Here is a 26130-nt window from a genome sequence, read left to right as displayed (position 1 = left end):
TCCCCACAGTAACAACAGTCATTTTACCTCTTTGGTCATGGTGTATGGGCATTGCTGGCTGGACCAACATTTATTGCCCTTCCCCAATTGTCCTTGGTAAGGCAATGGTGAGCTGCCTTCTTGAATTTTACACGTTGTAGGGTACACCCACAAGGAAAGGGTGGAAGTTCGAATGGGAATTCCAGGATTTTGACCCAGTGGACGCTGAAGAAATGGCCATATATAGTCAGGATGGTGAGTGGCTTGGAGGGGAACTTGCAGGGGGTGGTGTTCCCATGTATCTTCTGCCCTTGTCCTTCTAGATGGAAGTGGTCATGGTTTGGGGAGGTGCTGTCTGAAGATCTTTGGTGAATTTCCGCAGTGCATCTTGTAGATGGTACATACTGCTGCTACTGAGTGTCGGTGGGGGAGGGAGTGGATGTTTGTGGATGTGGTGCCAATCAAGCGGGTGCTGCTTTGTCCTGGATGGTGTCAAGCTTTTGAGTGCTGTTGAAGCTGCCCCCATCTAGGCAAGTGGGGAGTATTCCATCACCCTCCTGACTTGTTCCTTGTAGATGGTGGACAGGCTTTGGGGAGTCAGGAGTTGAGTTACTCACAGCAGTATTCTTAGCCTCTGACCTGCTCTTGTAGCCCCGGCGTTTATGTGGTGATTCCAGTTGATTTTCTGATCAATGATAACCCCCAGGATATTGACAGGGGGAATTCAGTGGTGGTAATGTCAAGGGGCGATGTTTTGGTGCTTTCTTGTTGAAGGTGATCATTGCTTGGCAGTTGTGTTGTGAATGTACTTGAATGAACATTGAAGGTAGAAACAGACCCCCGGCCACCTAACCAGTGGGATATATTTTCTCAATTCTCATTCCTGATGAAGGGCTTTTGCCCGCAACGTCGATTTTCCTGCTCCTCGGATGCTGCCTGACCTGCTGTGCTTTTCCAGCACCACTCTGATCTAGAGTGTATTTTCTCAATATTCATCCTTCAGTTGTGCCTCATTAAGAGCCGAAGATATTGTCAATCAGGTTTCAGGTAATTGCGCAGATCTGGACTCATGATTGTTTGGAACTCGGAGGTGGTAATTTCTCAAGTGGATGTTTGTAAAAACATTTCTGAAGATTTCTGTCCCACAGTGCTGGCAAAATGATCATCTAAAGGTGATCATTTGTTCTTAGTGCTTGCGCCAGCCCAACGCGTATTGCCCATCCCCCCCATTGCCTGGCTTGGTTTTGGGTCAATGGAGTCAAGTGTGGCAGGCTCTTGGACTTTGAGGTGCATCACAATATGCAGTTGGGTCAGCCCAGCGTGGGCTAGCAAAATCCACGGCCACTTTTAGACTCCAGCCTCACAAGTGACAGGACTTGTTAAACTCAGTTCTGTGTCTTCTGAAACAGGGATCATGAGTTCTCAGCACCTTCTTGTTGTTAATCCAATACAACATCTGTAGGAAAAAAGGAGCAGGAGTGGCCATTCAGCCCTTCCAGCCTGCTTCACTCCTCATAATGATCATGGTCTGACCCTTGATCTCATCGTCATGTTCCTGCTGGCTCTCCTTGTCCCTTTGAGATCTACAAATTTATCAACCTCTTCCTTGAATCTATTCATGGACTTGACCTCTTTATGAGGTAAAAAAATCCACAGGTTCACTCCCAAAAGTCCTAAATGGTCTACCCTGTATCCTGAGACAGCGTCCTCTGATTCTAAACCCCCTACCAGGAGGAAGCATTCTCCTTGGATCTAGTCTGTCCAACCTTGTTAGATTGTTACATGTTTCAATTAGATCCTATGTCACCCTTCTATCCTCTAGTAAGTACAGGCCCAGTTGAACCAATCCCTCCTCACAGGACATTCCTGTCATCTCTGGTATCAGCCTGTTGAACTTCCACTGTACTCCCTCTATGGCAAGTGTATATTTTCTTAGGTAGGGAGACCAAAGCTGTACATATTACTCCAGGTTTGGTCTCACCAAGGCCTTGCATAACCATAGTAAGACATCCCTACTTCAGCACTCAAATTCTCTTGCAATGAAGGCCAATATGCCATCTTTCTTCCTAATTGCTTGCTGAACCTGCCTGTCTACTTCCAGTGACTGGTGTACAAGGACTTCTGTATATCCACACTTTTCAATTTATCACAACTTCAATAATACTGTCTTTATGTTCATCACACCAAAGTAGGTTGACCTTTCTAGTTAGCCGCACTCTACTACATCTGCCACATATTTCCCCTCACTCAACTTGTCTAAATGACCCTGAAGCATCCTTGCTCACAACTCACAACGCCACCCAGTTTTGTGTTGTCAGAGAACTCAGAAATGTTGCATTTAGTTCCCTTATTCGGGTCAATTATATCCATGCTGAATGACTAGGGTCCAAGCACTGATCCCTGCAGTACACCCCTAGTTACTGGCTGCCACTTGGAAAAAGTCCCATTTATCCTGTCCGTCATGCACTTCTGGGAGAATATTTGTGTTCTCTTTTGTGAAAACAGAACCAAAATATGCGTTAAATTCACTGCCAGTTCTTTGTTCCCCATTATAATTTCTCCAGCACCTGACCTATATTTGTACTTATTCATCATCTTCTGTTCACATTTCTACAGAAGCTTTTACAGTCAGTTTCTATGTTCTTAGAATGTTATTCTCTTAATCTCTTTTCCCTCTCTTGACTTCTGTTTTTTTTATGAATCCTAAAATGCTCCAAGTCCTTAGGCTTGCTGCTTGCTCTGGCAATTTTACACATCTCCTCTTTGGATCTAATGCTGTCCCTAATTGCTTCTGTTAGCCATGGTCGAGCCATGTTTCCTGTTTTCTTTTTGCACCAGATGAGAGTGAATATTAGTTGCAATTCATGCGGATATTCTCGAAACATGAATCATTGTGAACCATCAGCTACATGCCATCAACCCTTTTAGTAAAGCTCATGCCTACAAGCCATCTGTTACTTTATTCTTTCATGGTATGTAGGCATCCAACTTTTATTGCCCACCCCCAGTTGCCCTTGAACTGGGTGGTTGGCTAGGGCCAGTTCGGAGGGTAGTTAAGGGCCAATCAGGTTGCTGTGGGTCTGGAGGTCAAACCAAGTAAGGTTGACACATCAAGGCGTTACTGAACCAGATGGGACTGGAACCGACTACAGTGTTATCCAACATACTGAACAGAAATGGCCTTCACAGACACATGTGCCTGTCTATAATGGCTAGGCCTCACTTACAAAACGTATGTATCTTAAAGAAATATTTCAATAATTAAAAGCATGGAATCCCATTGTGTCACTGATCATAGAATCCTTACTGTGTGGAAGCAGGCCATTCGGCCCATCAAGCCCATAAAACCCTCTGACGAGCATCCCACCCAGACCCTGTATTTCCCATGGCTAATCCACCTAGCCTAGGTATCCCTGGACACTACAGGATAATTTAGCATGGACTGTGAGAGGAAACCCACACAGACACAGGGAGAATGTGCAAACTGCACACAGACAGTCACCTGAGTGTAGAATTGAACCCGGGTCCCTGGCGCTGTGAGGCAGCAATGCTAACCACTGAGCCACCATGTTGTTCCCAGTTTGCTAAATGGTATTACAAATTTATAATGTGGAGCTGATCAGCTTTTTGCAAATTCTCAAGTGTGTCACTCAGTGGGGGTCTGTTGCTCTTGAGGGTGGTACAGCAGATATTTTTCATTACACTTTTCCCATTCTGCAAGAGACGAAAGGATAATTTGTCCTTTCTCTGATTACCTAGGGAACAGGAATAGACCATTCAGCCCCTCGGGCCTGTTTTGCCATTTAATCCACTGTGCCTACTCTGTATCATAGCTAGTCCCCTGGGCTTTTGAAACCTTTGATTAATCCCCTTTGCGTCTGAGTTATGAAGTTTTCAAAATCCCAACCCCTACCCCCCCACCTCCCCTCCCCCGGCCTCAACAAGCATCCGTGGAGGTCTGGTTTTTCTTGAGGTCACCCCCACAGAGCCCAGCCCCAGATTCTCCGACGCCTGTCCCCTTAACCCAGTCTCTCCCTCCCTTGGAAGAGATTGTGTCTTGTCACTACCTGATCTATTCATGCCGTGTGCCTTGATTAGATCGCCCCTTTGTTCCTTTTGACTCCAGAGGCGACAATATCCCTGTGACGTCTCTGCAAACTGTCTGGGATGTTAGTGTGTGTCAGTGGCGCTATGTGAGTGCAGGTTGTTGTTGCAGCATCGAGTCGGATAGTCCATATCCGGTCACACATAGATCAGACCAAGTGAAGGTGTCAGATCTCCTTCCCATCAGTGAATCAAGCAGGCTTTTAAAGCAACATATGATGGTTGTCATGGTCACCATCATTGAGACTAGCCTTTGATTCCAGATCTTTACTCACTGAATTCATGTGTCTGAGTACCCCCAAAAAACCAACAAGGAACGAGATAAGGCCATCCAGCCCTCCTTAGAATCCCTACAATGTGGGAACAGGCCCTTCGTCCCAACCGACCCTCCGAAGAGTAACCCACCCTGACCTACTCCCTTATTTCCTGTACTTTTTCCCTGACTGATGCACCAAACACTACAGGCAATTTCCCATGGCCAATCCATCTAACCTGCACATTATTGGAGTGTGGGGGGAGACTGGAGCACGGGGAGAATGTGCAAACTCCACACAGACAGTTGCCCGAGGCGAGAATCGAACCCGGGTCCCTGGTGCTGTGAGGCAGCAGTGCTAACCACTGAGCCACCATGCCACCCTGGTCTGCCATTTAATAAGATTGAATCTTATTTAACCGACTTGATTTGAACCTCCATTCTAAAGTATCAGTTTGGGTCTCTCTCCATTGCAATCCAGTTACCGACACCACATGACCCATAGCCAACTGCATTATTTCCTCACAAAACAGGAGTTGCTGGAAAAGCTCAGCAGGTCTGGCAGCATTTATGGAGAGAAATCAGAGTTAAACGTTTCGGGTCTGGTGATCCTTCCTCAGAACCGGATCCAGCAACGTTGACTCCGATTTCTCTCCACGGATGCTGCCAGACCTGCTGAGCTTTTCCAGCAACATCCAATTTTTGTTTCTGATTTGCAGCCTCCACTGTTCTTTCGGTTTTTAGATATTATTTGCTTCCCCCCTCCCCCTCGAAGATAATTGAATGCGAAACCTTCCTCTTTATTGTTTCGAAGCACGTCCTCAGTTCGGCACTTCCCTCTGAATGGTGACCGCCCAGCACGGACAGTAACACACCTCACTTAGCTCAGTGTGACCCCCAGCTCTCGCCAACTGGCGAAAGGATTCGAGTTGTGAGGGGTGGCACAGGCAGAGCCCCAAAGAGAGATGGCAGATCACCTGTACAGTGTTGGTCCCCTTTGAGGGAGGTGATCGCACTGGAGTCAGTTCAGAGGAGAGTCACTGAAAATCCACAGAGGCTGGTATCAAGTCGCCCTTTACTTACACACGGAGAGTCCCTGACACTGATCCAGCTCCCTCAGAGTCAGATCTCCGAGGGAACAGAACCCCTGTCACTCCTGTTTTATTTTTCCTTCTTGCTTTTTGAGAGACACAAAGTGCACGAATCTTTATACAGTTTCCACCACCAGGAAGAAACGAAACACCCGAATGGCCAGTGACAAGCACTGCCCTTCACATCAAAGGGCAGTGCTATGTGACCAAACAGTGAAGGGGAGGGTAGGGACTAAATCAAAATAGAGTTGGAGGGAGAAATGATGCACTCCACTCCCTGCGGCGCCCACCTCTCCCTGAACAACTCCAGGGTGTTGGTCGCGGTTACCAAGGACACCCGGGCCCTAACGTAACCACGGAAGAGGGGCAGGCAGTCGGCCCTAACAACCCCCTCCACGGCCCGCTGCCTGGACCTGTTTATGGCCAGTTTGGCCAGGCCCAGGAGCAGAAACACTCCTGTTTATACCTGTCAGCCAGGGCTCCCTGATTGGTCCAGGTTAACAGCCTCAGTCAGGGAACTCTGGTTCTATTAGGTCCACTTGGCTGACTCTCCTTACAATTTCTACAGTCACTGGACTAATTGCAGAGACCAGTTTTTTTTTAAGATTAGATTCCCTACAGTATGGAAACAGGCCCTTCAGCCCATACCTAACCTCCGAAGAGTAACCCACCCAGACCCATTTCCCTCTGTGGGCAGTGCTAACCACTGTGCCACCGTGCTGCCCACATAAGGTTTGCCTTATGAAGTGAGCTTGAGCAGTTTAGGCCTGAAGTCACTAGTTTGCAAGAATGAGAGGAGATGTAATTGAGGTTTATAAGCTGCTAAAGAGGAATTGGCAAATGTAGATGTAGAGAGGATGTTTCCTCATGTGAGGCAATCCAGAACGAGAGATTGTAGTTTTAAGATAAAGGGTGACAGATTTAATACAGAGATGAGGAGCCATTACTCATGAATCTGTGGAACTCACTCCCCCAGAGTGTGGTGGATGTTGGGATGTTGAGTAATTTGAAGGAGGTGATAGATAGATTTTTAATTAGTAACGGCTTAGAGGGCTATGGAGGGTGGCAGGAGAGTGGAGGTGAGGCCTAGATAAGATCAGCCCTGATTGTATTAAATAGTAGAACAGGATAGAGGGGCTGAATGGCCTATTGCTGCTCCTTCCTCCAATCGCCACCAGGACAGAACCCCACTGGTCGTCACCTACCACCCCACCAACCTCCATATACATCGTATCATCCATCGTCATTTCCGCCACCTCCAAACGGACCCCACCACCAGGGATATATTTCCCTCCCCTCCCCTATCAGCGTTCTGAAAAGACCACTCCCTCCGTGACTCCCTCGTCAGGTCCACACCCCCCCATCAACCCAACCTCCACTCCCGGCACCTTCCCCTGCAACCGCAAGAAATGCACAATTTCGCCCACACCTCCCCCCTTACTTCCCTCCAAGGCCCCAGTGGACCCTTCCATATCCGTCACAAATTCACCTGCACCTCCACACACACCATTTACTGCATCTGCTGCACCCGATGTGGCCTCCTCTATATTGAGGACACAGGCCGCCTACTTGCGGAACGTTTCAGAGAACACCTCTGGGACACCCGGACCAACCAACCCAACCGCCCCGTGGCTCAACACTTCAACTCCCCCTCCTGCTCCACCAAGGACATGCAGGTCCTTGAACTCCTCCATCGCCAGACCATAGCAACACAACGGCTACTTTCTCCTTATAATGAATACAAAAGGCGTAGAGGAACAATGACAAGGAAAATGAGCGAGAGAAAGAAATGGTCAGAGAATAAATGGATGCCTCCCATTGGAGAGAATCTGAAGGGTTTCTCCAGGTATAATAACACTAGCATCACCTTCACTATCACTGGGTCAGAATTCTCCCTCCCTAACAGCGCTTTTGAGAGGACCTACACCCTATAGATTGTAGCAGTTCAAGAAGGCAATTCATCGTCACTTGCTCAAGAGCTATTAGGGAATGAGCAATAAATGCTGGCCCAACCAGTGACACTCACATGAAGAAATAAAGGGTTTTCAGAAGAGAAGTAGAGGCAAATAGTGAAGGAAATGAAGATTATTTGATGAAGGTAAAGAGGTACGAATGCATTGTGGGTTTTGTTGGCTAAGGAAGGTACCCTTGCAAAAGCTATGGTCAATGAATGTGTACAGAGGTAAAGAAAATCAACGTTCAGGGATTAGTAAGCACCCAGAATCGACGGGGTGTATCTGAGGGAAACTGAGGGTAGAGATTGTGGATGCACTGCCCTTAATCTTCTGGCGTTCCCTCAACATGGGCATGAAAAGATTGCAAACCTTACACTCACGCTCAAAAACGAAGGGAAGGGGAGTCCTGACAGCCAGGTAGTGAGGAAATGTTTACGCACGATAATGTGGGAGAAAAGCTTGGGAATCGTGACTGGTGAAGACCAGCTGCTCCTTGGTCCAATCAGGATCAAGGGTTTCCTCCATGCGTCTTCATGTGACTGAACTGGGCGGTTCTCCATGTCCACAGATCCAACACAAAGATAGACGGCCCCAGATCTGATCAGAGCAGATCCTTTCCCGTTAGATTTGTTGGGTGGAATGGTGTTCCAGATACTGACTTTCCATTTTGGATTAGCTACAACATTGTAGGTTCGTTGGCAAGTTGGAGAGAAAAGGGACGTTGGCAGTTTGGATAAACATTGACAGAGTTGATCTGGAATATTGTGTGTAGTTTTAGACTCTTTATGTGAGGAGGGATGTTCGGCCCATTGAGGAGGTCCAAAGAAGGTTTCTGAGACTGATCCCTGGGCTAGTAGGACTCACTATGAAGAAGGACTGGATTGGTGAGGACCACATTTAATGGGGTATAGGAGAATAAAGCAGGAGGGAGCATGGTCGCATTGAAACCTATAAAATCCTATCAGGAGCAGACAGGATAAACAGACAAAGGATGTTCTTGAGAATTGGGGAATTCAGAACCAGGGGTTCCAGTTTAAGAATAAGAAATAGACTTCTTAGGACAGAGATGAGGAGAAATGTCTTCACCCGGAGACGCTGAAATGCTCTGCCACAGGAAGTGGTCCAGGTCAAAGCTTTCACGAAAGATGTAAGTATAGCTCTTAGGACTAAAGGAATCAAAGGATCTGAGAGAAAGTGGACACAGGGGACTCAGTTGGATGGTCACCCATGATCAACATTGAATGGCACTGCAGGTTTGAAGGGCTGAATGGCCTCCTCCTGTTACTATATTTCACATTGCAATGTTAAGTTGGCAAAATGGAAGTTGTGGGGAATGGCTGGTTCCCAATGTTGCATGGAGGTTCAATGCTAGGCCCACCTTCCTTTCCGATACAGGTGAATGGCTCCGACCTGGGAGAGACCTTTGATGCTTAAAAATGATGCAAAACGTGAAAATGTCGCCAGTAATGAGGAAATCCATCATCGCCCTTGGACCCAGATGGGCAGGGGGGGGTGAAACAGCACGTGTCAGATTAAATCCAACGTTGAAAAGTGTGAGGTGATCGATTCTCGTGCAAAGATTGAAAAGATAAATTCACAGCAAACGTTAGAACAACTTTAACGGGAGTGCAAGATGATAGAGAGCACAGAGTGTTTGTAGATTGATCCACGGAGGTGGTGGGCCAGGTTAACAATGCAGCTGAGAGGTGGCAATGGCAAATGGGCTTATTACCCATTACCCCAGAGATCCATGTAATCCTGGGGACCTGAGTTTGAAGCCTGCTACAGTAGCTGGCAAAATTTGAATTAAAGTCTGGAATTAAGCATCTAATGGTGTTGGGGTAAAAATCCATCTGGTTCACTCATGTCCTAAAGGGAAGGACGCTTTCATCCTTTCCTGGTCTGGCCTGCATGTGACTCCAGACCCACAGCTATGCGGTTGGCTCTTAACTGCCCTCTGGGGCAACTAGAGATGGCCAATAAATACTGCCTGGGTCAGTGACGGCCTCATCCAATGAATTAACAAAAGAGTTATTAAAAGATGTGAGATTCTGGGCTTTCCGGGCCAGAAACAAAAACAGAAGTTGCTGGAAAAACTCAGCAAGTCTGGAAGCATCTGTGGAGAGAAATCAGAGTTAACATTTCAGGTTAAATGAAATGTCCTCAGAAACAGAGTTGTGTTAAACCTTTCCAAAACACTAGTTTGGCTGTAGCTGAGGGTTTGAGTGTAAATCTGGACACTTTCACAAAGGAGTTAAAAGTTTTGGACTTGGATTGAAAGAGAGTCGACGAGAACGTTTCTAGCGATGATGGATTACGGTTGGATAATGACTGGTGAAGCAAGGGCAATGCTCTCCACAACAGAGAAGGTGATGAGGAAGTGGAGGTGGTTGAGTTGGGGTAGGACTATGCAATGAGAAATGCTTCCTGATGCCTAAAGAGTTGATATCCAAGTAACACACACTGAACGTGACTGGCAGCAGAACCAGTGGAAAAACCTTCTTACTAAACAAATCATTAGAATTTGGAACGGACTACTTGGCAAAGTGATGAATTTAATAATAGCCTTCAGGACGGAATAAGGTAAAATTTTCAGAAAAAGGATAATTCTATGGAAAGACTCACAGCACTGGGACTAATTCGATTGCTCCTCTAAAGAGGTAGCAGGGAATTGATTGATGGGTTGAATGGCCTGTTTCTGACCCTTGGTATGCTGTAGTTTTTATAAGGTCATGGAGTTAATAGGAAGGGTTTGGAGGGATATGGGCCAAATGCTGGCAAATGGGACTAGGTCAGATTGGGATGGATGAGTTGGGCCGAAGGGTCTGTTTCCGTGCTGTTTTGCGTACCTTTAGAACAGTATAGCCTCCCTCATGTCAGTACAGTCTTATTTATTAGGAAGGGAAATGCCTAGAGCTAAAGAAGTCATGTTACATAGGGCTTTGGTGAGACCGCATGTTGAGTATTATGTGCAGTTTTGATCTCCATAGCTACAAAATGGCTTCCTGAGCTGACAGGGTTATGTAACAAAGGTTCCCTAGACTGATCTCACCAAAACCCATAGCATTCTAAAGAAGGCTTGCCACAGTGGATATTGAGATGTTGCTTCATCACCCTGGGGGATCTAGAATATGGGGACTCACAAAATCAGGATTGATTTTGGGCACAGAAATGAGAGGGTATTCTTCCTTGAGAGATTTGCATAAGCTTTGGAAAACTCCACCCTGGGTGAGTGGGGTGTGTCGCTGTGGATGAGTCATCACGGAGTAAAATCTAGATTTTGTTTCATATTCACTCATAGGATGTGGACATCACTGGTCAGGCCAGTGTTTATTGCCCATCCCTAATTGCCCAGAGGGTAAACCAAGTTGCTGTGGGCCTGGAGTCACATGTAGGCCAGGCCAGGTAAAGATGGCAGCTTCCTTCCTTGAAGAACATTAATGAGCTAAGTAGGTTTTCAGACAATCGGCACTATTAATCCCAAATTTTCTTTTTGTTATTGAATTCAAATTCCACCATCTGCCATGATGGATCCACAGGACATTACTTGGGTCTCTGGATTAATTATCTAGAGATAATATTACTGGACCATTGCCCCCCCACTCCTTATTGAATATTGAGGAGATGGATAAGGATAATGAAAGTTGTCTTTATCCTGGGATGGGAGATTTCAATATAGGGGGCACATTTTTTAGGGGAGAGGAAAGAGGGATTTAAAAAAGGCAATGGGGGACAAATGTTTTGCACAGAATGTGGTTTGCGTGTGGAATGAACTTTCTGAGGAAATGGTGGATTTGGGTGCAGTCACAACCTATAAAAGACATTGAGACAAGTACCTGTATCAGAAAGGTTTGGAATGATTGGAGCAGGCAGGTGGGACTAGTTTAGTTTGGGATAATGTTCAACATGGACTGGTTGGACCAAAGGCAGGATTAGAGTGGTGCTGGAAATACACAGCAGGTCAGGCAGCATCCGAGGAGCAGGAAAATCGACGTTTCGGGCAGGAGCCCTTCATCGGGAAGGGTCTGTTTCCGTACTGCGTGACTCAATGACTTTGGGAGAATCAGGAAATTGGAGAAGAGGGGGCAGATCAGCAATATGCCGGGAAAATTGCTGCTGATGCTGGAATCTTTACTGAAAACAAAACAAACCCCTGGAGATCACAGTGGGTCCATGCAGCATCCATGCAGAGAGAGCAAGCTAACATTTCCAATCCAGACGACTCCCCACCAAAGCTGACAAAGAGTCATCTGGACTCGAAACGTTAGCCTGCTCTCTCTGCATGGATGCTGCCTGACCTACTGTGATCTCCAGTGGTATTGTTTTCAGAACAGCTTATGACCTTTTCAAATTGCAGCAGGAATCTTCAGGGGCTAACTCCTGCCCCTAGTTTGTAAGCTCTTACAATATTAGCCCCTCAACTCTGACACTCATGGTCCTGAGGAGGCTACATTGCTGCAGAAAGTACACCATTTTAGCCAACCGCCCAGTTTACATTTTGAGCTGAAAGTGTGACAGAATTTGAAATATTAGTTTCTTCCTGTTTATATTGTACGTGTTTAAAGAAATAATTTGATTTGTCAACCTTGAGCTCACCTGTGTTAATGGCTGTTATTTCTCTCCACCTCTTCCCCCCCGCCACCCCACCTGATCATTTCGCTCCCCCCAGGAGACTGGCTCGATCAACACTTCTCTTGATTCCGCTGTTTGGGATTCACTACACGGTGTTTGCTTTTTACCCAGAGGATGTGAACACCAGGGAACGGCTGGTGTTCGAGCTGGGATTAGGATCCTTCCAGGTAACTTGGTCAGAGCACTGTCAAACCGCTGAGTTGTTAAGCAGCCGGACACAGAGAGGTACACAGTTTCCTCAGTGGGTCAGACCCACTTGTAGAAAGTGAGGATTGCAGACGCTGGAGATCAGAATCGAGAGTGCGTTGCTGGAAAAGCACAGCAGGTCAGGCGACGTCCGAGGAGCGGGAGAGTCGACGTTTCGGGCAAAAGCCCTTCACCAGGAGTCCCGAAGCGTCGACTCTCCTGCTCCTCGGACGCCGCCTGACCTGCTGTGCTTTTCCAGCGACACAGACCCAATCCTTGCCAAAGCCCGTTCGCAATCCTGAGCTGATGCTGTGTCCGAACAGTGGGCAACCCTGGAAACGGGTTCGAAGGAACAGCCCAAGATCAAGCATCCTGGGGTTACATAATCCAGATTATTATTTGAAAATCCTTGCTGGTGCTGTTTTCACAGTGTCACAGGATTCAGGTGGGACTAGTTTAGTTTCAGATCATAGTCTGGTTGGACCCAAAGGGTCTGTTTCCGTGCTGAATGACTTTATGAATCTTAAGCCCAGGTTTCCTCTTGTCGTTGAATCCAAATGCTCCCAATCGGTTCCTTCAACCTCTGCTGCCACTTTGCACTCAACGAGGGAGGAATAAAGAACAGAGGAGCAGGAGTAGGCCATTCAGCCTGCTCCACCATTCTAGCTCATGGCTGGTTATCGAAGTCAATTTCCCATGCTAGCCCCAAATCCCATGACACCATAAGTGTCTGGTCCTGCTCTATCCCAGGTAGTTCCGTCTACTCAAATATCCAGCTTTCCTTTGAAGGCTATCGGAGCAAAGTAGGCCATTCAGCCCTTTAAGCGTGCTGTGCCATTCAGTGTGATGGCTGAATCTCTTTCCCAAGGCCAAATTTATCTATTTTCTTTCTTCCCTAATGGTTGAATCTGCTTCCTTCATCCTTTTCGGTAGCGCATTCCAAATAAATAAATACGGAATAAGAAAACCTTCTGTCAGCCAATTCCCTGATTCTAGCTTAAACTCGGGATCTCTCATTCACTGGTGAATGTCATCTGAGGTTCTCTGTTATGATGTTGGCACTAAGCCAACGCAAGGGGTGGGGATGGGGGAGGGGTATTCGGTTTAGTTCATTTGACTGGATTGTTAGATTGGAGAAAGTGAGTAGTGCGGATGCTGGAGATCAGATCGAGAGTGTGGTGCTGGAAAAGCAGAGCAGGTCAGGCAGCATCCGAGGAGCAGGAGAGTCGATGTTTCGGGCAAAAGCCCTTCATCTGGAATGAAGCTTGTGGATTGGGGGCTGAGAGATAAATAGGAGGGGGTGGGGTTTGGGGAGAGCGATAGGTGGATGAAGGTGAGGGAGAAGGTGATAGGTCGGGGAGGGGGGGAGTGATGGACAGGTCTGGAGGGCGGATTGTTAGTTTGCAGGGCAGTGTGATGCACAACAGTGTGGGTTCAATTCCCTCCACTGGTTTGACGTTACCATGAAGGACTCTCCTTCTCAACCTCTTCCCTCGCCTGAGGTCTGGTGGCCCTCAGGTTAAATCACCACCAGTCGCTTCTCTCTAATGAGAGAGCAGCCACTATGGTCTGGTAACACCATGGCAACACCACAGCAACTAAACCAATTGCAGAAAAATCTCCACAGCAGTTGGCCATCTCTTGGTTGGTTATCTATTGAGAGTCCGTGAGATATAGAGGTTGGAGTCTAATGTGGCATCGTGTGAGATTGTCCATCTCAATGGGAAGAATTAAAAAAAGAAGCATATCATCTAAGTGGTGAGAGATTACAGATAAGAGCAAAATACTGCAGATGCTGGAAATATCTCACCAACGTCGAAGATGCTGAAGAAACTCAGCAGGTCTGGCAGCACCTGTAGCGAAAGAAACAGAGTCAATGTTCTATCCCCCATCCAATCTGAAGAAAGAGTCATTCCGGACCCTGACACTAACTCTGTCTCTCTTTCGCTCTCTGCCAGACCTGCTGAGTTTCTCCAGCACTCCCTGTGTGACAGAGCTCTCTGGTGCAGAAGGATCTGGGTGTCCCAGTGTAGGAACTGTAAAAGGTTAGTGTGCAGGTACAGCAAGTAATCAGGAAAGTGAATAGAATGATATCATTTTTCCTGAGGGGAATTGAATATAAAGTAGGGAATTTGGCTTCACTTATTTAGGGTCCTGGTGAGACCACACCTGGAATTTTTTTTTATTCATTCACAGGATGAGGGCATCACAGGCAAGGCCAGCATTTATTACCCATCCCTAATTACCCAGAGGGTAGTTAGGACCCAACCCCATTGCTGTGGGCCTGGAGTCACATGTAGGCCAGACCAGGTAAAGATGGCAGTTTCCTTCCCTGAAGGACATGAGATGGGTTTTTCCAAAAATTGACAATGGAGTCATGGTCATCATTAGACTCTTGATTCCAGAATTTTTGATTAATTCAAATTCCACCATCTGCCATGGCAGGATTTGAACCCGGGTCCCCAGAACGTTAGCTTGGTTTCTGGATAAATAATCTGGCGATAATCCCACAAGGATAATCGTTTCCCCAAACCAGATACAGTGTTGATCACCTTATTTGGGGATGGATCTTCATATGTAGGTAGCAGTTCATAAAATATAATTGCTACAGTGTGGAAGCAGACCACACCAACCCCCATGAAGGAGAACATCCTACCCAGACCCATCACCACCCCGAGCTCCCCGGCCCTGCATTTCCCCATGGCTGATCCACCTAACCTACACATCCCTGAGCACTATGGGCAATCCCCTGTGGCCAATCCACTCTAACCCGCACATCGGTGGATTGTGGGAGGAAACCAGAGCGCCCGGACGAAACCCATGCAGACACGGGGAGAATGTGCAAACTCCACACAGACAGTTGCCCGAGGCTGGAATCGAACCCGGGTCCCTGGCACGGCAAAGTAGCAGCCCTAAGCACTGAGCCACCCCAGGAAGTTCAGTGAAGGGTTTACCTACCTAACCCCTGAATGGGCTTGTTGCCTTATCAGGGAAGGTTGGACACACTGGGTTTGACATTTAAAAGGTATCTGGATGGGTATATGATTACGAAGGGTTTAGAGGGATATAGGTCAGGTGGGACTACATTGGGTTGGGATACCTGGTCAGCATGGATGAGTTGGACTGAAGGGTCTGTTTCCGTGTTGTACGTCTCTCTGACTCTATGTTGACAGGGTAGATTTGGAAAGGATATACCCTCTTATGGGAGAACCTGCAACTTGGAGACACTGTCTAAACATCAGGGGCTATCTATTTAAACAGAGATGAGGAAGAACTTTTTCCCACAGAGGATCGTGTGTCTTGAACATTTTTCTTGAAAAGGGATGGAAGTGAAATAATTCCACAGAGACTGGTACCCCATCACTGGGTCACCCTTCATTAAGACATCCAAAGTTAGAGGCGGCGTAGTGGCTCAGTGGTTAGCACTGCTGCCTCCCAGCACCAGAGTCCCAGGTTCGATTCCAGCCTCGGGCGACTGTCTGCGTGGCGTTTGCACATCCTCCCCGTGTCTGCGTGGGTTTCCTCTGGTTTCCTCCCACAGTCCATTGATGTACAGGATAATTGACTGTGCTGAATTGCCCATAGTGTTCAGGGATGTGTAGGTTGGGTGGATTACTCTCCAGAGGGTTGGTGTGGACTTGTTGGGTTGAATGGCCTGTTTCCACACTGTAGGGATTGTAATAAAAATAAATAATTTCTTCTAATAAAAATGACACTGCTCTCGCTGTCAGATGCTACTGTTTATTTCTGTCAGCCAGGACCAGCTTAACAGCCCCAGTCAGAGAACTCAGATTCTATGAGGTCACCTCGCTGAGCTTGTTACAGTCTCTGCAGGAAGAGGAATCTTTACATAGCTTCAGGGTAGAGGCAGATAGATTCTTGCTAGGTGAGCAAGGGTAGGGGAGAGGGGAAGGCTACAGTGGGTTGGTGGAAATGTTGGTGGAGCAATCAGATCAGCCATGGATCCTCTTGAATGGCCAGCCATCTCAAGGGGCCGAATGGCCAACTCACCTTTCTAATTCGCCTGCTCCTATCCCTTTCCTGAAAGCTGCCACTGTCAAATGATGGCAGAAGGAGATCTGTGGTTGATGGACCCATGCTAGGATAATGAACTCTGATTGGTCAGATGCATTCATCACATGACCTCACTAGCATCCCAACACCCCCAATCCAAGGCCTGCTCCTGCCCCAGCCAATCTGACTCTGTCATTGTCACCTCAATCTTCATTTCCCTGTGGAATTATGTTGCCTGTCAGTCAACCAACTTGATGTCCTGATTTACAAGAATTCACTTTGAGTCTTTCAAGAAAATGGAGTGATGGGAGAGTGTGTTATCAGCAGAGGGGGAGAAGATTTCAAAACCCTCCAGTGCAGATAGAAGCTGGTATTCTCTCTTTCTCTGTGAGAGAGCCCTAGGGAGTGTTGCTGAACAAAGAGACCTCGGAGTGCAGGTTTATAGCTCCTTGAAAGTGGAGTCGCAGGTAGATAGGACAGTGAAGAAGGCGTTTGGTATGCTTTCCTTTATTGGTCAGAGTATTGAGTACAGGAATTGGAAGGTCATCTTGCGGCTGTACAGGACATTGGTTAGGCCACTGTTGCAATATTGCGTGCAATTCTGGTCTCCTTCCTATCAGAAAGATGTTGTGAAACTTGAAAGGGTTCAGAAAAGATTTACATGAGTGTTGCCAGGGTTGGAGGATTTGAGCTACAGGGAGAGGCTGAACAGGCTGGGGCTGTTTTCCCTGGAGCATCGGAGGCTGAGGGGTGACCTTATAGAGGTTTACAAAATTATGAGGGGCCTGGATAGGATAACTAGACAAAGTCTTTTCCCTGGGGTCGGGGAGTCCAGAACTAGAGGGCATAGGTTTAGGGTGAGAGGGGAAAGATATAAAAGAGACCTAAGGGGCAACTTTTTCACGCAGAGGGTGGTACGTGTATGGAATGAGCTGCCAGAGGATGTGGTGGAGGCTGGTACAATTGCAACATTTAAGAGGCATTTGGATGGGTATATGAATAGGAAGGGTTTGGAGGGTGTTGGCAGGTGGGACTAGATTGGGTTGGGATATCTGGTCGGCGTGGACGAGTCTGTTTCCATGCTGTACATCTCTATGACATTGAGGCTATGGTGACTTGAGATTGTAACATTCCTTAAACTGCACTAATTCTGGATGTGACCTGTTTATTCCTTGCAGGGGTTTGTTGTAGCCGTTCTGTATTGTTTCTTGAATGGGGAGGTAAGCTGCTTTTATCTTCCACTTCCTGAAAGAAAAGATTCTCTTTCGATTTCTGTGCGTGTGTGTTTGATCCCTTCAGTTCTGATGCAGCTGGGTACATTTAAATGACATTTTTAAGTTTCTTCCCAAAGGTGCAGTCGGAGATCAAGAGGAAATGGAGGAGCTGGAAGGTGAACAGGTACTTTGCTGTTGACCTCAAGCATCGTCACCCATCCCTGGCCAGCAGTGGGGCCAATGGTGGGACCCAACTGTCCGTGCTTAGCAAGAGCAGCTCGCAAATCCGGATGTCCAGTGTCAACGCTGAGAATTTAGCCACATGAGCCGCCCTTTAGCTCCACGTGGCAACTCCCCTGCCCATCACCAACCCCCTCGAATCCTCTCCCACCCTCCCTCATCGGCATCAGAACCTGCGAAAGAATTCCGTCTCCCAATGTATGGACGGGGCGGCCCTTTTAAAAATGTCTTGTCGGTGAAAGGTGTCGCGTTTACTGGTCGTCTTTTCGTCTACGAGATCCACCCCCCCATCCCAACCACCACCATCGTTACCCCCCCATTCTTCGCCCCTCCACACGGAATAAAACAGAGGCACTTTGCCCCTTCTCTGAAGACTGCTGTTGGACATTACGGACTGGGTTGGGAAGGGCCGTCTGCTTTGGTACCGCCGCGGCAGACGGTCCCCAGTATCCACGAGCTATCACCAACCCCACCGCACGGTGCCCCCTGGTGGAGAACACTCCTCGGCGCGGACCGTGGGGCTTTGACTCGTTTCTCTCCGGGCCTGAGGAGCGGCTCTCCGACTGGTGTGTCCCGTCTGCCTGGGGTCCAGGCCGCTCGCCCCTCCACGTGCTGCTTTTAGCTCTTTGTGCTATTGAAGTCGTAGAAGAGTGAGGCTGGCTTGTCTTTATTTTGCTGCTTCTGGCCTCCAAACACAAGGGCGGCCTCCTGAGGATGATCCTCACCTCGTACAGTGACTCGTAACCTCGCATAGCGATACCCAACCTCATAGAGCGGACACATAACCTCATCGAGTGACCCTATAGAGATCTCCAAGCCATTGATGGATGGGGGACACATAGCCCTATACAATCGCATCTGGCATTGATGGTCACATGTAGCATTATACAAGGATATATGGCCTTATACGTTGGCATTGTCCTTTATGGCAAGACCTACAAGGGAAGATATTTAATGATGTTTACCCCTTTAGCATGACACCTCACCCTATGTGTGACATATGGTGACACATAGCCCTACGTGGTGTGATACGTCGGGCCAGATTTTAATGACCTGTATTGGGAAGTGGCTTGAGTCAGTCAGACCGGCCTCGCTTTTAAACATCGACTCGCACACGAATTTTGTTCTGGGGTCATGTGGCAGGAGATGGTCCACGCCCCTCTTCCTCCCCATCACCCCAGAATCCGGTCCGAGGTACCTTCAGAGAGTTGGCCTAGTTAGAAGGCTCACCTTGGTTCCTCAGGGAACTTTGTCCCATCTGTAACACATGCAGGCAAGGTTCCTTGACCCTCGCCCCCTCACCACCTTCCACCGCCAACTCAACGCTCCCTCATCCACTCCCCACTCTCTGTGCCAAATCAATGCCAGCTCCTGCCCATCCACCCAGCAGGAAGCATGGTCCTACACAGTGACGTGCTGAGAGAGGAATTAAAAACATTCCATCACAAATCATTTGTTAAGGAAGAAAATGTCCGTTGTCAAGTCCAAAACTCTGTCCATTTGCATGTGAAAACGGGCACGCCCAGTACCCCTGCTCGTATTGCCAGGGTCAGAAGTCAAATGACACCAGGTTCAATAGGTTCATTTGCCAGTGACATCGCTCCATCCCATTTGATCACATGTATTGTGCTCAATCGAGCGCCACCATGTTTTTTACTGGCAGAACGTTGACAAAGGGTGCATGCACTGAATTTTCCGGGAGCTTTCGGGGATGCCCAGAGACATGAAGAAAAGAAATCTGCTTTTCCTCCAGCTTATATCCTGCCTTATCAAGCATGGGGTGAGAGCCCAAACCATTCAAGGTATTGACCCAGCAACAAATCTGTTCCGGCAAATACTATGCCTTGGTGACTTTGCTTGATTGTCGTCTTCAAGCGATTATAGTAAGTTGTTCTTTCTGTGGTCTCTTTTGTCAATGTCTCACAGTTTATTGGTTCTGAATTAAGACCAGTGAAATGTTTAAAGCCTCCCTTATTGATATTCTAATGGTCTATCTGATTAACCTTTGTGCAGGATCGTAGGATCAGCAGGTGTGTTTTCACAAAGTATGTTTCGGATTTTTCTTTCTCTCTCAGCTGTTCAATACCTCTCAATGTTGTTATTTTCTGGTTCATTTGTCAAGGACAGTGTGGATACTGGGTGGATAAGCATGTACAAGTGACTGAGTTGATGTGATGCGTATAAATAGTTGTGGAGTGGAACTGTGGGGAAGGGGGTGCTCGAACCTTTCCAAATCCCCCTCGACGGGTGGTTCACGACTCCTCTGGGTGGGATGAGGGTAATGAACCACAAAGTCAGAACCGAGCCCGATTCTGTCAAAGGGGAGGTGGGGATGAGAGTTTGCCAAAAGATGCCTACCTCAGCAACATACAAGGGCACAGCCTCACTCTCTACTCCCAAGGGATTTGCGGGCAGGCTGGGGGATGGAGGCAGGAATGTTGCTATCCGGTCTCTGTCTGCCACCCGTTCAGCTCTTCAGAGGCTATGGAGTCAATCCCAACTCACTGGAAATCCGTCTGGTAACCTCATCGAGTATCTTTTACCTGGAGCAGGTGGAAGAGGAAACTTCTCAGTTTCTGTACGTTGGATGTGTTGCTGGTATTTCTTGTGATCTTGGCTACAACCATCACTTTGAAACAAAATGGCCGCCATCCATGAGCGGCCTAATGATTGGAATCTAACGTTTATCTTCATTCAAGGCTGTTCATTTGTCCAGATTATTACTTCTGTTTCACAACTGAAGGGGCGAACACTGTTCCTGCAGTCTCTCATTGTTGATGGCTGAAAGGGGGAGAATGAAAGAAAAATTGGAACAGTATGAGAAATGTTAATTTCTATGAACTGAAGCAAAAGCGCTCCTCACTGCATCATTTGTTACTACACCTACAGACAGACTTGAGGGTCGACTTTCCAGGACCTCTACACTCACATGGAGAATATTGCCAACAAATCAACTGGGACTGATGAAAGTTCTTGACAAATGTTGACCACTGTCGAGATACGTAGTGTAAATGTCAGGTAACTGGTTCCTGTCTGAAACCTTGTCTGAAGTCAGTCATCATGACAAGCCCTGAGCAGCCCAAGGTCTAAGGGTTTGGCCAAATTTGACCAAGAGGTAATTTTCTTTCTAGATTTCATTGGGGCAAATATAATGGAAGTCCTACAATCTCCTTCCTTTCATGCCCTCTATCTCAAACAGTACATGTTGAAGATTCTGAACTGAGTCTTTATTCGGTAGAGGTGATATAGAGCATGCTTGATTTTAGCTCAGAAGTGTATGAGGACCACAGTGTGCGTTCCTGGACCTCTGAAGGATGGTTATACAATGAAAACTGTAAAAACAAAACAAAACGCAGGGAAAAAGTTCCCTTCTCCATGTCGTTGGTTGTTATATTCTGGGACATGTTACTATGTGTGATATAAATGCAACGATGTTGGCTGTTGTGAAGTGGAGTTTGTTTTTGAACTAGACACAGTGTTAATCTTTGTTGCCACACTGACCACTTCTCATGAGTGATGTGGTGAGGTTTGAGCATCTTTCCATCGGGTAACCCATTGTGTCCGGTCACCACGAGGCAGGAAGGTGCTTCCTGCTGGGAGCAGAGGTGGCGTTTTGTCAGTGGGAAGGACTTTCCGAGGGAGGGGTGGGGATGATATTGCAGGTACATTATGGGTTGCACTGTATTCATTATTGGGATGTGAATGTCAAGGCCACCATCTATGACCCATCCTTAATGGATTTGAGAGGGCACTGAGGGGAGCTGCCCTCTTTTTGCACAACTGAGTGGCTTTCCCAGGCTGTAGACGGTTGGTCAGGAGTTACATACACCGCCCAGAACAGTATGGGTGACAGGTTTCCTTTCTTAAGAGAATGTGAGGGAGCCAGATGGGATTTTACAGCAGATTTTACTATTTTGAGACCAGCTTTTCTCTTCTAGGTTTATTTATGTAACTGAAGTCACATTTCCTCAGCTGCCATAGAACAGAAATGAAGGGAGCCATTTGACCCAGATGGACTCACAGAACCATACAGCACGGAAACAGACCCTTCGGTCCATCTTGTCCAAGCTGACTAACCTTCCTGAACTAGGCTAGTCCTATTTGCTTGCATTTGGCCCAAATTACTCTAAACACTTCCTGTTCTTGTATCTGTCCAAATGTCTCTTAAATGCTGTAGTCAAGATCAGAGTGATGCTGGAAAAGCACAGCAGGTCAGGCAGCATCCGAGGAGCAGGAAAATCGATGTTTTGGGCAAAAGCCCTTCATTAAAGCCCTGATGAAGGGCTTTTGCCCGAAACGTCGATTCCCCTGTTCCTCGGATGCTGCCTGACCTGCTGTGCTTTCCCAGTACCACTCTAATCTTGACTCTAATCTCCAGCCTTTTAAATGTTGCAATTGTACCAGCCTCCACCACTTCCTCTGACATCTCATTCCACACATGTACCACCCTCTGGGTGAAAATGTTGCCCCGTAGGTCTCTTTTATATCTTTCCCCTCTCACCTTAAACCTATGTCCTCTAGTTCTGGACTCCCTCACCCTCTGGAAAAGACATTGTCTATTTATCCTATCCATCCCCTCATCATTTTATAAAACCTGGGGTAAAAACAATGACTGCAGATGCTGGAAACCAGATTCCTGATGAAGGGCTTTTGCCCAAAATGTCTCGCTGCTCCTTGGATGCTGCCTGAATTGCTGTGCTCTTCCAGCACCACTAATCCAGATTTTATAAACCCCTATAAGGTCACCCCTCAGCCTCCGATGCTCCAAGGAAAACAGCCTCGCTGATCAAACCCTCAAACTCAAACTCTCTCATTTTGGTAACATCCTTGCAAATGTTTTGCTGCACCCTTTCCAGTTGAACAATATCTTTTCTATTGCAGGATGACCAGAATTGTACAGAGTACTCCAAAAGTGGCCTCACCAATGTCTTGTACAGCTGCAATATGACATGCCAATACCTATACTCTAGGCTTCCTATACTCTCCACTGAAAGCACTATAATCTACACATGCCAAACACCTTCTTCACCGCCCTGTCTACCCGTGAGACCACTTTCAAGGAACTGTATACCTGCTCCCCAAGGTCTCGTTGTTCAGCAACACTCCCTAGGGCACTACCATCAATCCCATCTTCCTGCATGTAGCCCATAGCCCAGCAGCTTACAGCCTTCAAAGTACAAATCCAAGTACTTTGTCTCCAACTCGGGCAGCGATTCCAGATACCCACCATCCTCTGCGTAAAAGTGTATTTCCTCATATCCTCTCTAATCCTTCTGTCACTTAGTTTGCATCAATGACACCCCTCCCCCCCAGTGGAACTGGAACTCATAGTCATTGGCCTAGACCTCTCCATTAATAGGGTAAAAGCAATGACTGCAGATTCTGGAAACCAGATTCTGGATCAGTGGTGCTGGAAGAGTACAGCAATTCAGGCAGCATCCAAGGAGCAGCAAAATCGACGTTTCAGGCAAAAGCCCTTCATCAGGAATAAAGGCAGAGAGCCTGAAGCGTGGAGAGATAAGCTAGAGGAGGGTGGGGGTGGGGAGAGAGTAGCTTATCTCTCCACGCTTCAGGCTCTCTGCCTTTATTCCTGATGAAGGGCTTTTGCCCGAAACGTCGATTTTGCTGCTCGTTGGATGCTGCCTGAATTGCTGTTCTCTTCTCCATTAAATAGTCTTGTAACATAACCATTTCAGCAGTGTACCCTGAGGCAGTTAAACCTATCAGAGTGAAATTTCCTGTCTCTGACAGTTTACAGATGGAGCCGCTGGAGCAGTCAGACACTATTACCTTAAGCTCTGCAACTTCACCACATTTCAGTGCTTGCCTCAATGGGACGTGAGAGTGCCAAAGTTTATAAAAAATTTAACAGTTAGGCTGTTTGCTTAAATAAAAGATGTCAAATGGTTTCTAAAAGTCGTATTTTCTGAAATGATCAAGGGGAGTTGAACATAATAATGGCTTAATCGTACTTACTGGAGTATCAAAGCTAAGAAAGATGAAATGAGAGGAGACGGGCTGTCAAAGCTTTTTAATCAGGATAGAATCTCGAAGGATTCAACAATTTATATTGTAGGGGAAGGGAATAACAATTTATATTGTAGGGAAAGGGAGTGTGAGGTGCATAGCTTTACCATTATATCCCTTTTCTCAGCAATACTCAATCCAAGGCACTAAAGGAGCCTTCCACCTACCTGGTCAGGTCCACGCCCCCCTACGACCCACCCTCCCATCCTGGCACCTTCCCCTGCCACCGCAGGAACTGTAAAACCTGCGCCCACACCTCCTCCCTCACCTCTATCCGAGGCCCTAAAGGAGCCTTCCGCATCCATCAAAGTTTTACCTGCACATCCACTAATATCATTTATTGTATCTGTTGCTCCCGATGCAGTCTCCTCTACATTGGGGAGACTGGGCGCCTCCTAGCAGAGCGCTTTAGGGAACATCTCCGAGACACCCGCACCAATCAACCACACCGCCCCGTGGCCCAACATTTCAACTCCCCCTCCCACTCTGCCGAGGTCATGGAGGTCCTGGGCCTCCTTCACTGCCGCTCCCTCACCACCAGATGCCTGGAGGAAGAACGCCTCATCTTCCGCCTTGGAACACTTCATCCCCAGGGCATCAATGTGGACTTCAACAGTTTCCTCATTTCCCCTTCCCCCACCTCACCCCAGCTCCAAACTTCCAGCTCCACACTGTCCCCTTTACCTGTCCGGACTTGTCCGACCTGCCTAGCTCCTTTTCCACCTATCTCCTTTTCCACCCTCTCCTCCCTGACCTATCACCTTCATCCCCTCCCCCACTGACCTATTGTACTCTGTGCTACTTTCTCCCCACCCCCAGCCTCCTCTAGCTTATCTCTCCACGCTTCAGGCTCTCTGCCTTTATTCCTGATGAAGGGCTTTTGCCTGAAACGTCGATTTTGCTGCTCGTCGGATGCTGCCTGAATTGCTGTGCCCTTCCAGCACCACTAATCCAGAATCTGGTTTCCAGCATCTGCAGTCATTGTTTTTACCTTAGAAATAATAGGGTCAGGTTTCAAACAAATCTGTTTCCTGATGTTTAATTTTAAGGGATCATAGATCAGCAGTTTGGCCAATATCCCTCTAAACCTTTGCTATTCATGTACCTGCCCAAACGTCTTTTAAAATGTTGTCATTGTACCTGCATCGACCATTTCCTCTGGCACCTCATTGCACACATGAACCACCCTCTGTGTGAACATGTTACCCCTCAGGTCCTTTGTAAATCCCTCCTCTCTCACCTTAAACCTATGCCATTCGCATTAAACTCCCCCACCCTGGGTTTCTAGAACTTAGCATCTGATTTCTTTGGAAGGGGTATCTGTGTTGCAGCAATTTGTTCAGACCCATGAGAATACCAATGGCTTTGATATCCGTTAAGGTGATGTAGCCATTTACAAGCCCTAAGATGTTTCCCCTTATGAAGGAATCCAAAGCGAGTGGAGGGGGTGGGTGGGGGGTTGGAGGGGGGAGACCATCACTAAGAAAATCCAATGGGAAATTCAGAAGAACTATCTTCACCAAAAGTGGTGAGGAGATTGTAATGGCGCCCAGCGGTTTATTTCTGTGCCGTATATTATAAAACATTGGTTGCGCCACTTTGTAGAGAGCCTTTTGTAACTGCAGCATTTCACCAAGGTACCTTTTGAACCGTGATGAAGACAGAGAGAGCCAGAGAACTGCATCAGGGGCTGGGAGCCAGTGTGGAGGGTGATACAGAGTTAACGTTCAGTTCTGCATGACAGTGATGCTGGACTTGGAATGTGAATTCTGTTTCTCTCGCTGTAAATGCTGAGGGTCTCCAGTACTGCTGTTTTTACTCCCAGCATCCGCAATGTTTTTGAACAAAGAACAATACAGCAGCGAATCAGGCCCTTCAGCCCTCTAGGCCTGGGCTGACACATTTTGCCCTTCCATTATAAAACTATCTTCCCTGAAAGGATCCGTATCCCTCTATTCCCTTCCCATTCATGTATTCGTCCAGGTGCTTCTTAAATGTTGCTATTGTATCTGCTTCCACCACTTCCTCTGGCAGTGTGTTCTACGCACTCACCACTCATGGTGTGAAAAACCTGCCTTGTGCATCTCTTTTAAGTGCCCCTCCCTGCACCTTGAACCTGCACCCCTTAGTAATTGACCCCTTCAACCTGGGAAAAAAATCTCTTACTCCCCAGTCTATCCATGCCGTTCACAATCTTATAAACTTCTATCAGGTCGCCCCTCAACCTCCTGCGTTCGAGTGAAACCCAGTCTATGAAACCTTTCTTCATAACTAAAATCCCCCATCCCAGGCAAGGTCCTGGTAAATCTTCTCTATATTGATAAAAACAGTGACTGCAGATGCTGGAAACCAGATTCTGGATTAGAGTGGTGCTGGAAAAGCTTCCCCTATACTCTCTCCAAAGCATTCCTGCTTTTGTTTTTCTTTTGAATTGT

General features: G+C 47.3%; 1 protein-coding gene across 7 annotated transcripts in view; it reads left to right on the top strand.

Annotated features, from left to right (window-relative positions):
• LOC122550332 (pituitary adenylate cyclase-activating polypeptide type I receptor-like) overlaps positions 1-21105 on the top strand; it is a 293382-nt gene extending 272277 nt beyond the window's left edge. For 6 of the 7 annotated variants that reach the window (XM_087987620.1, XM_087987624.1, XM_087987619.1 and 3 more), the window contains 3 exons: positions 12052-12181; positions 17393-17434; positions 17566-21105. In XM_087987620.1, coding sequence (XP_087843746.1) covers positions 12052-12181; positions 17393-17434; positions 17566-17754 — 361 coding nt within the window. In that variant the 3' untranslated portion in view covers positions 17755-21105. Of the gene's footprint in view, positions 1-12051; positions 12182-17392; positions 17435-17552 lie in introns of all 7 variants that reach the window. The other variant, XM_087987625.1, reaches the window with a different exon arrangement.
• Positions 21106-26130: the final 5025 nt, after the last annotated feature.

The sequence above is a fragment of the Chiloscyllium plagiosum genome, unplaced genomic scaffold, assembly GCF_037043375.1.
Source record: "Chiloscyllium plagiosum isolate Xiang-an unplaced genomic scaffold, Cpla_swu_hap1 HiC_scaffold_5, whole genome shotgun sequence".
NCBI classification, from domain to species: Eukaryota; Metazoa; Chordata; class Chondrichthyes; order Orectolobiformes; family Hemiscylliidae; genus Chiloscyllium; species Chiloscyllium plagiosum.
Note: the sequence above shows the minus strand (reverse complement) of the source record. Positions and strands in the feature narration are given on the sequence as shown.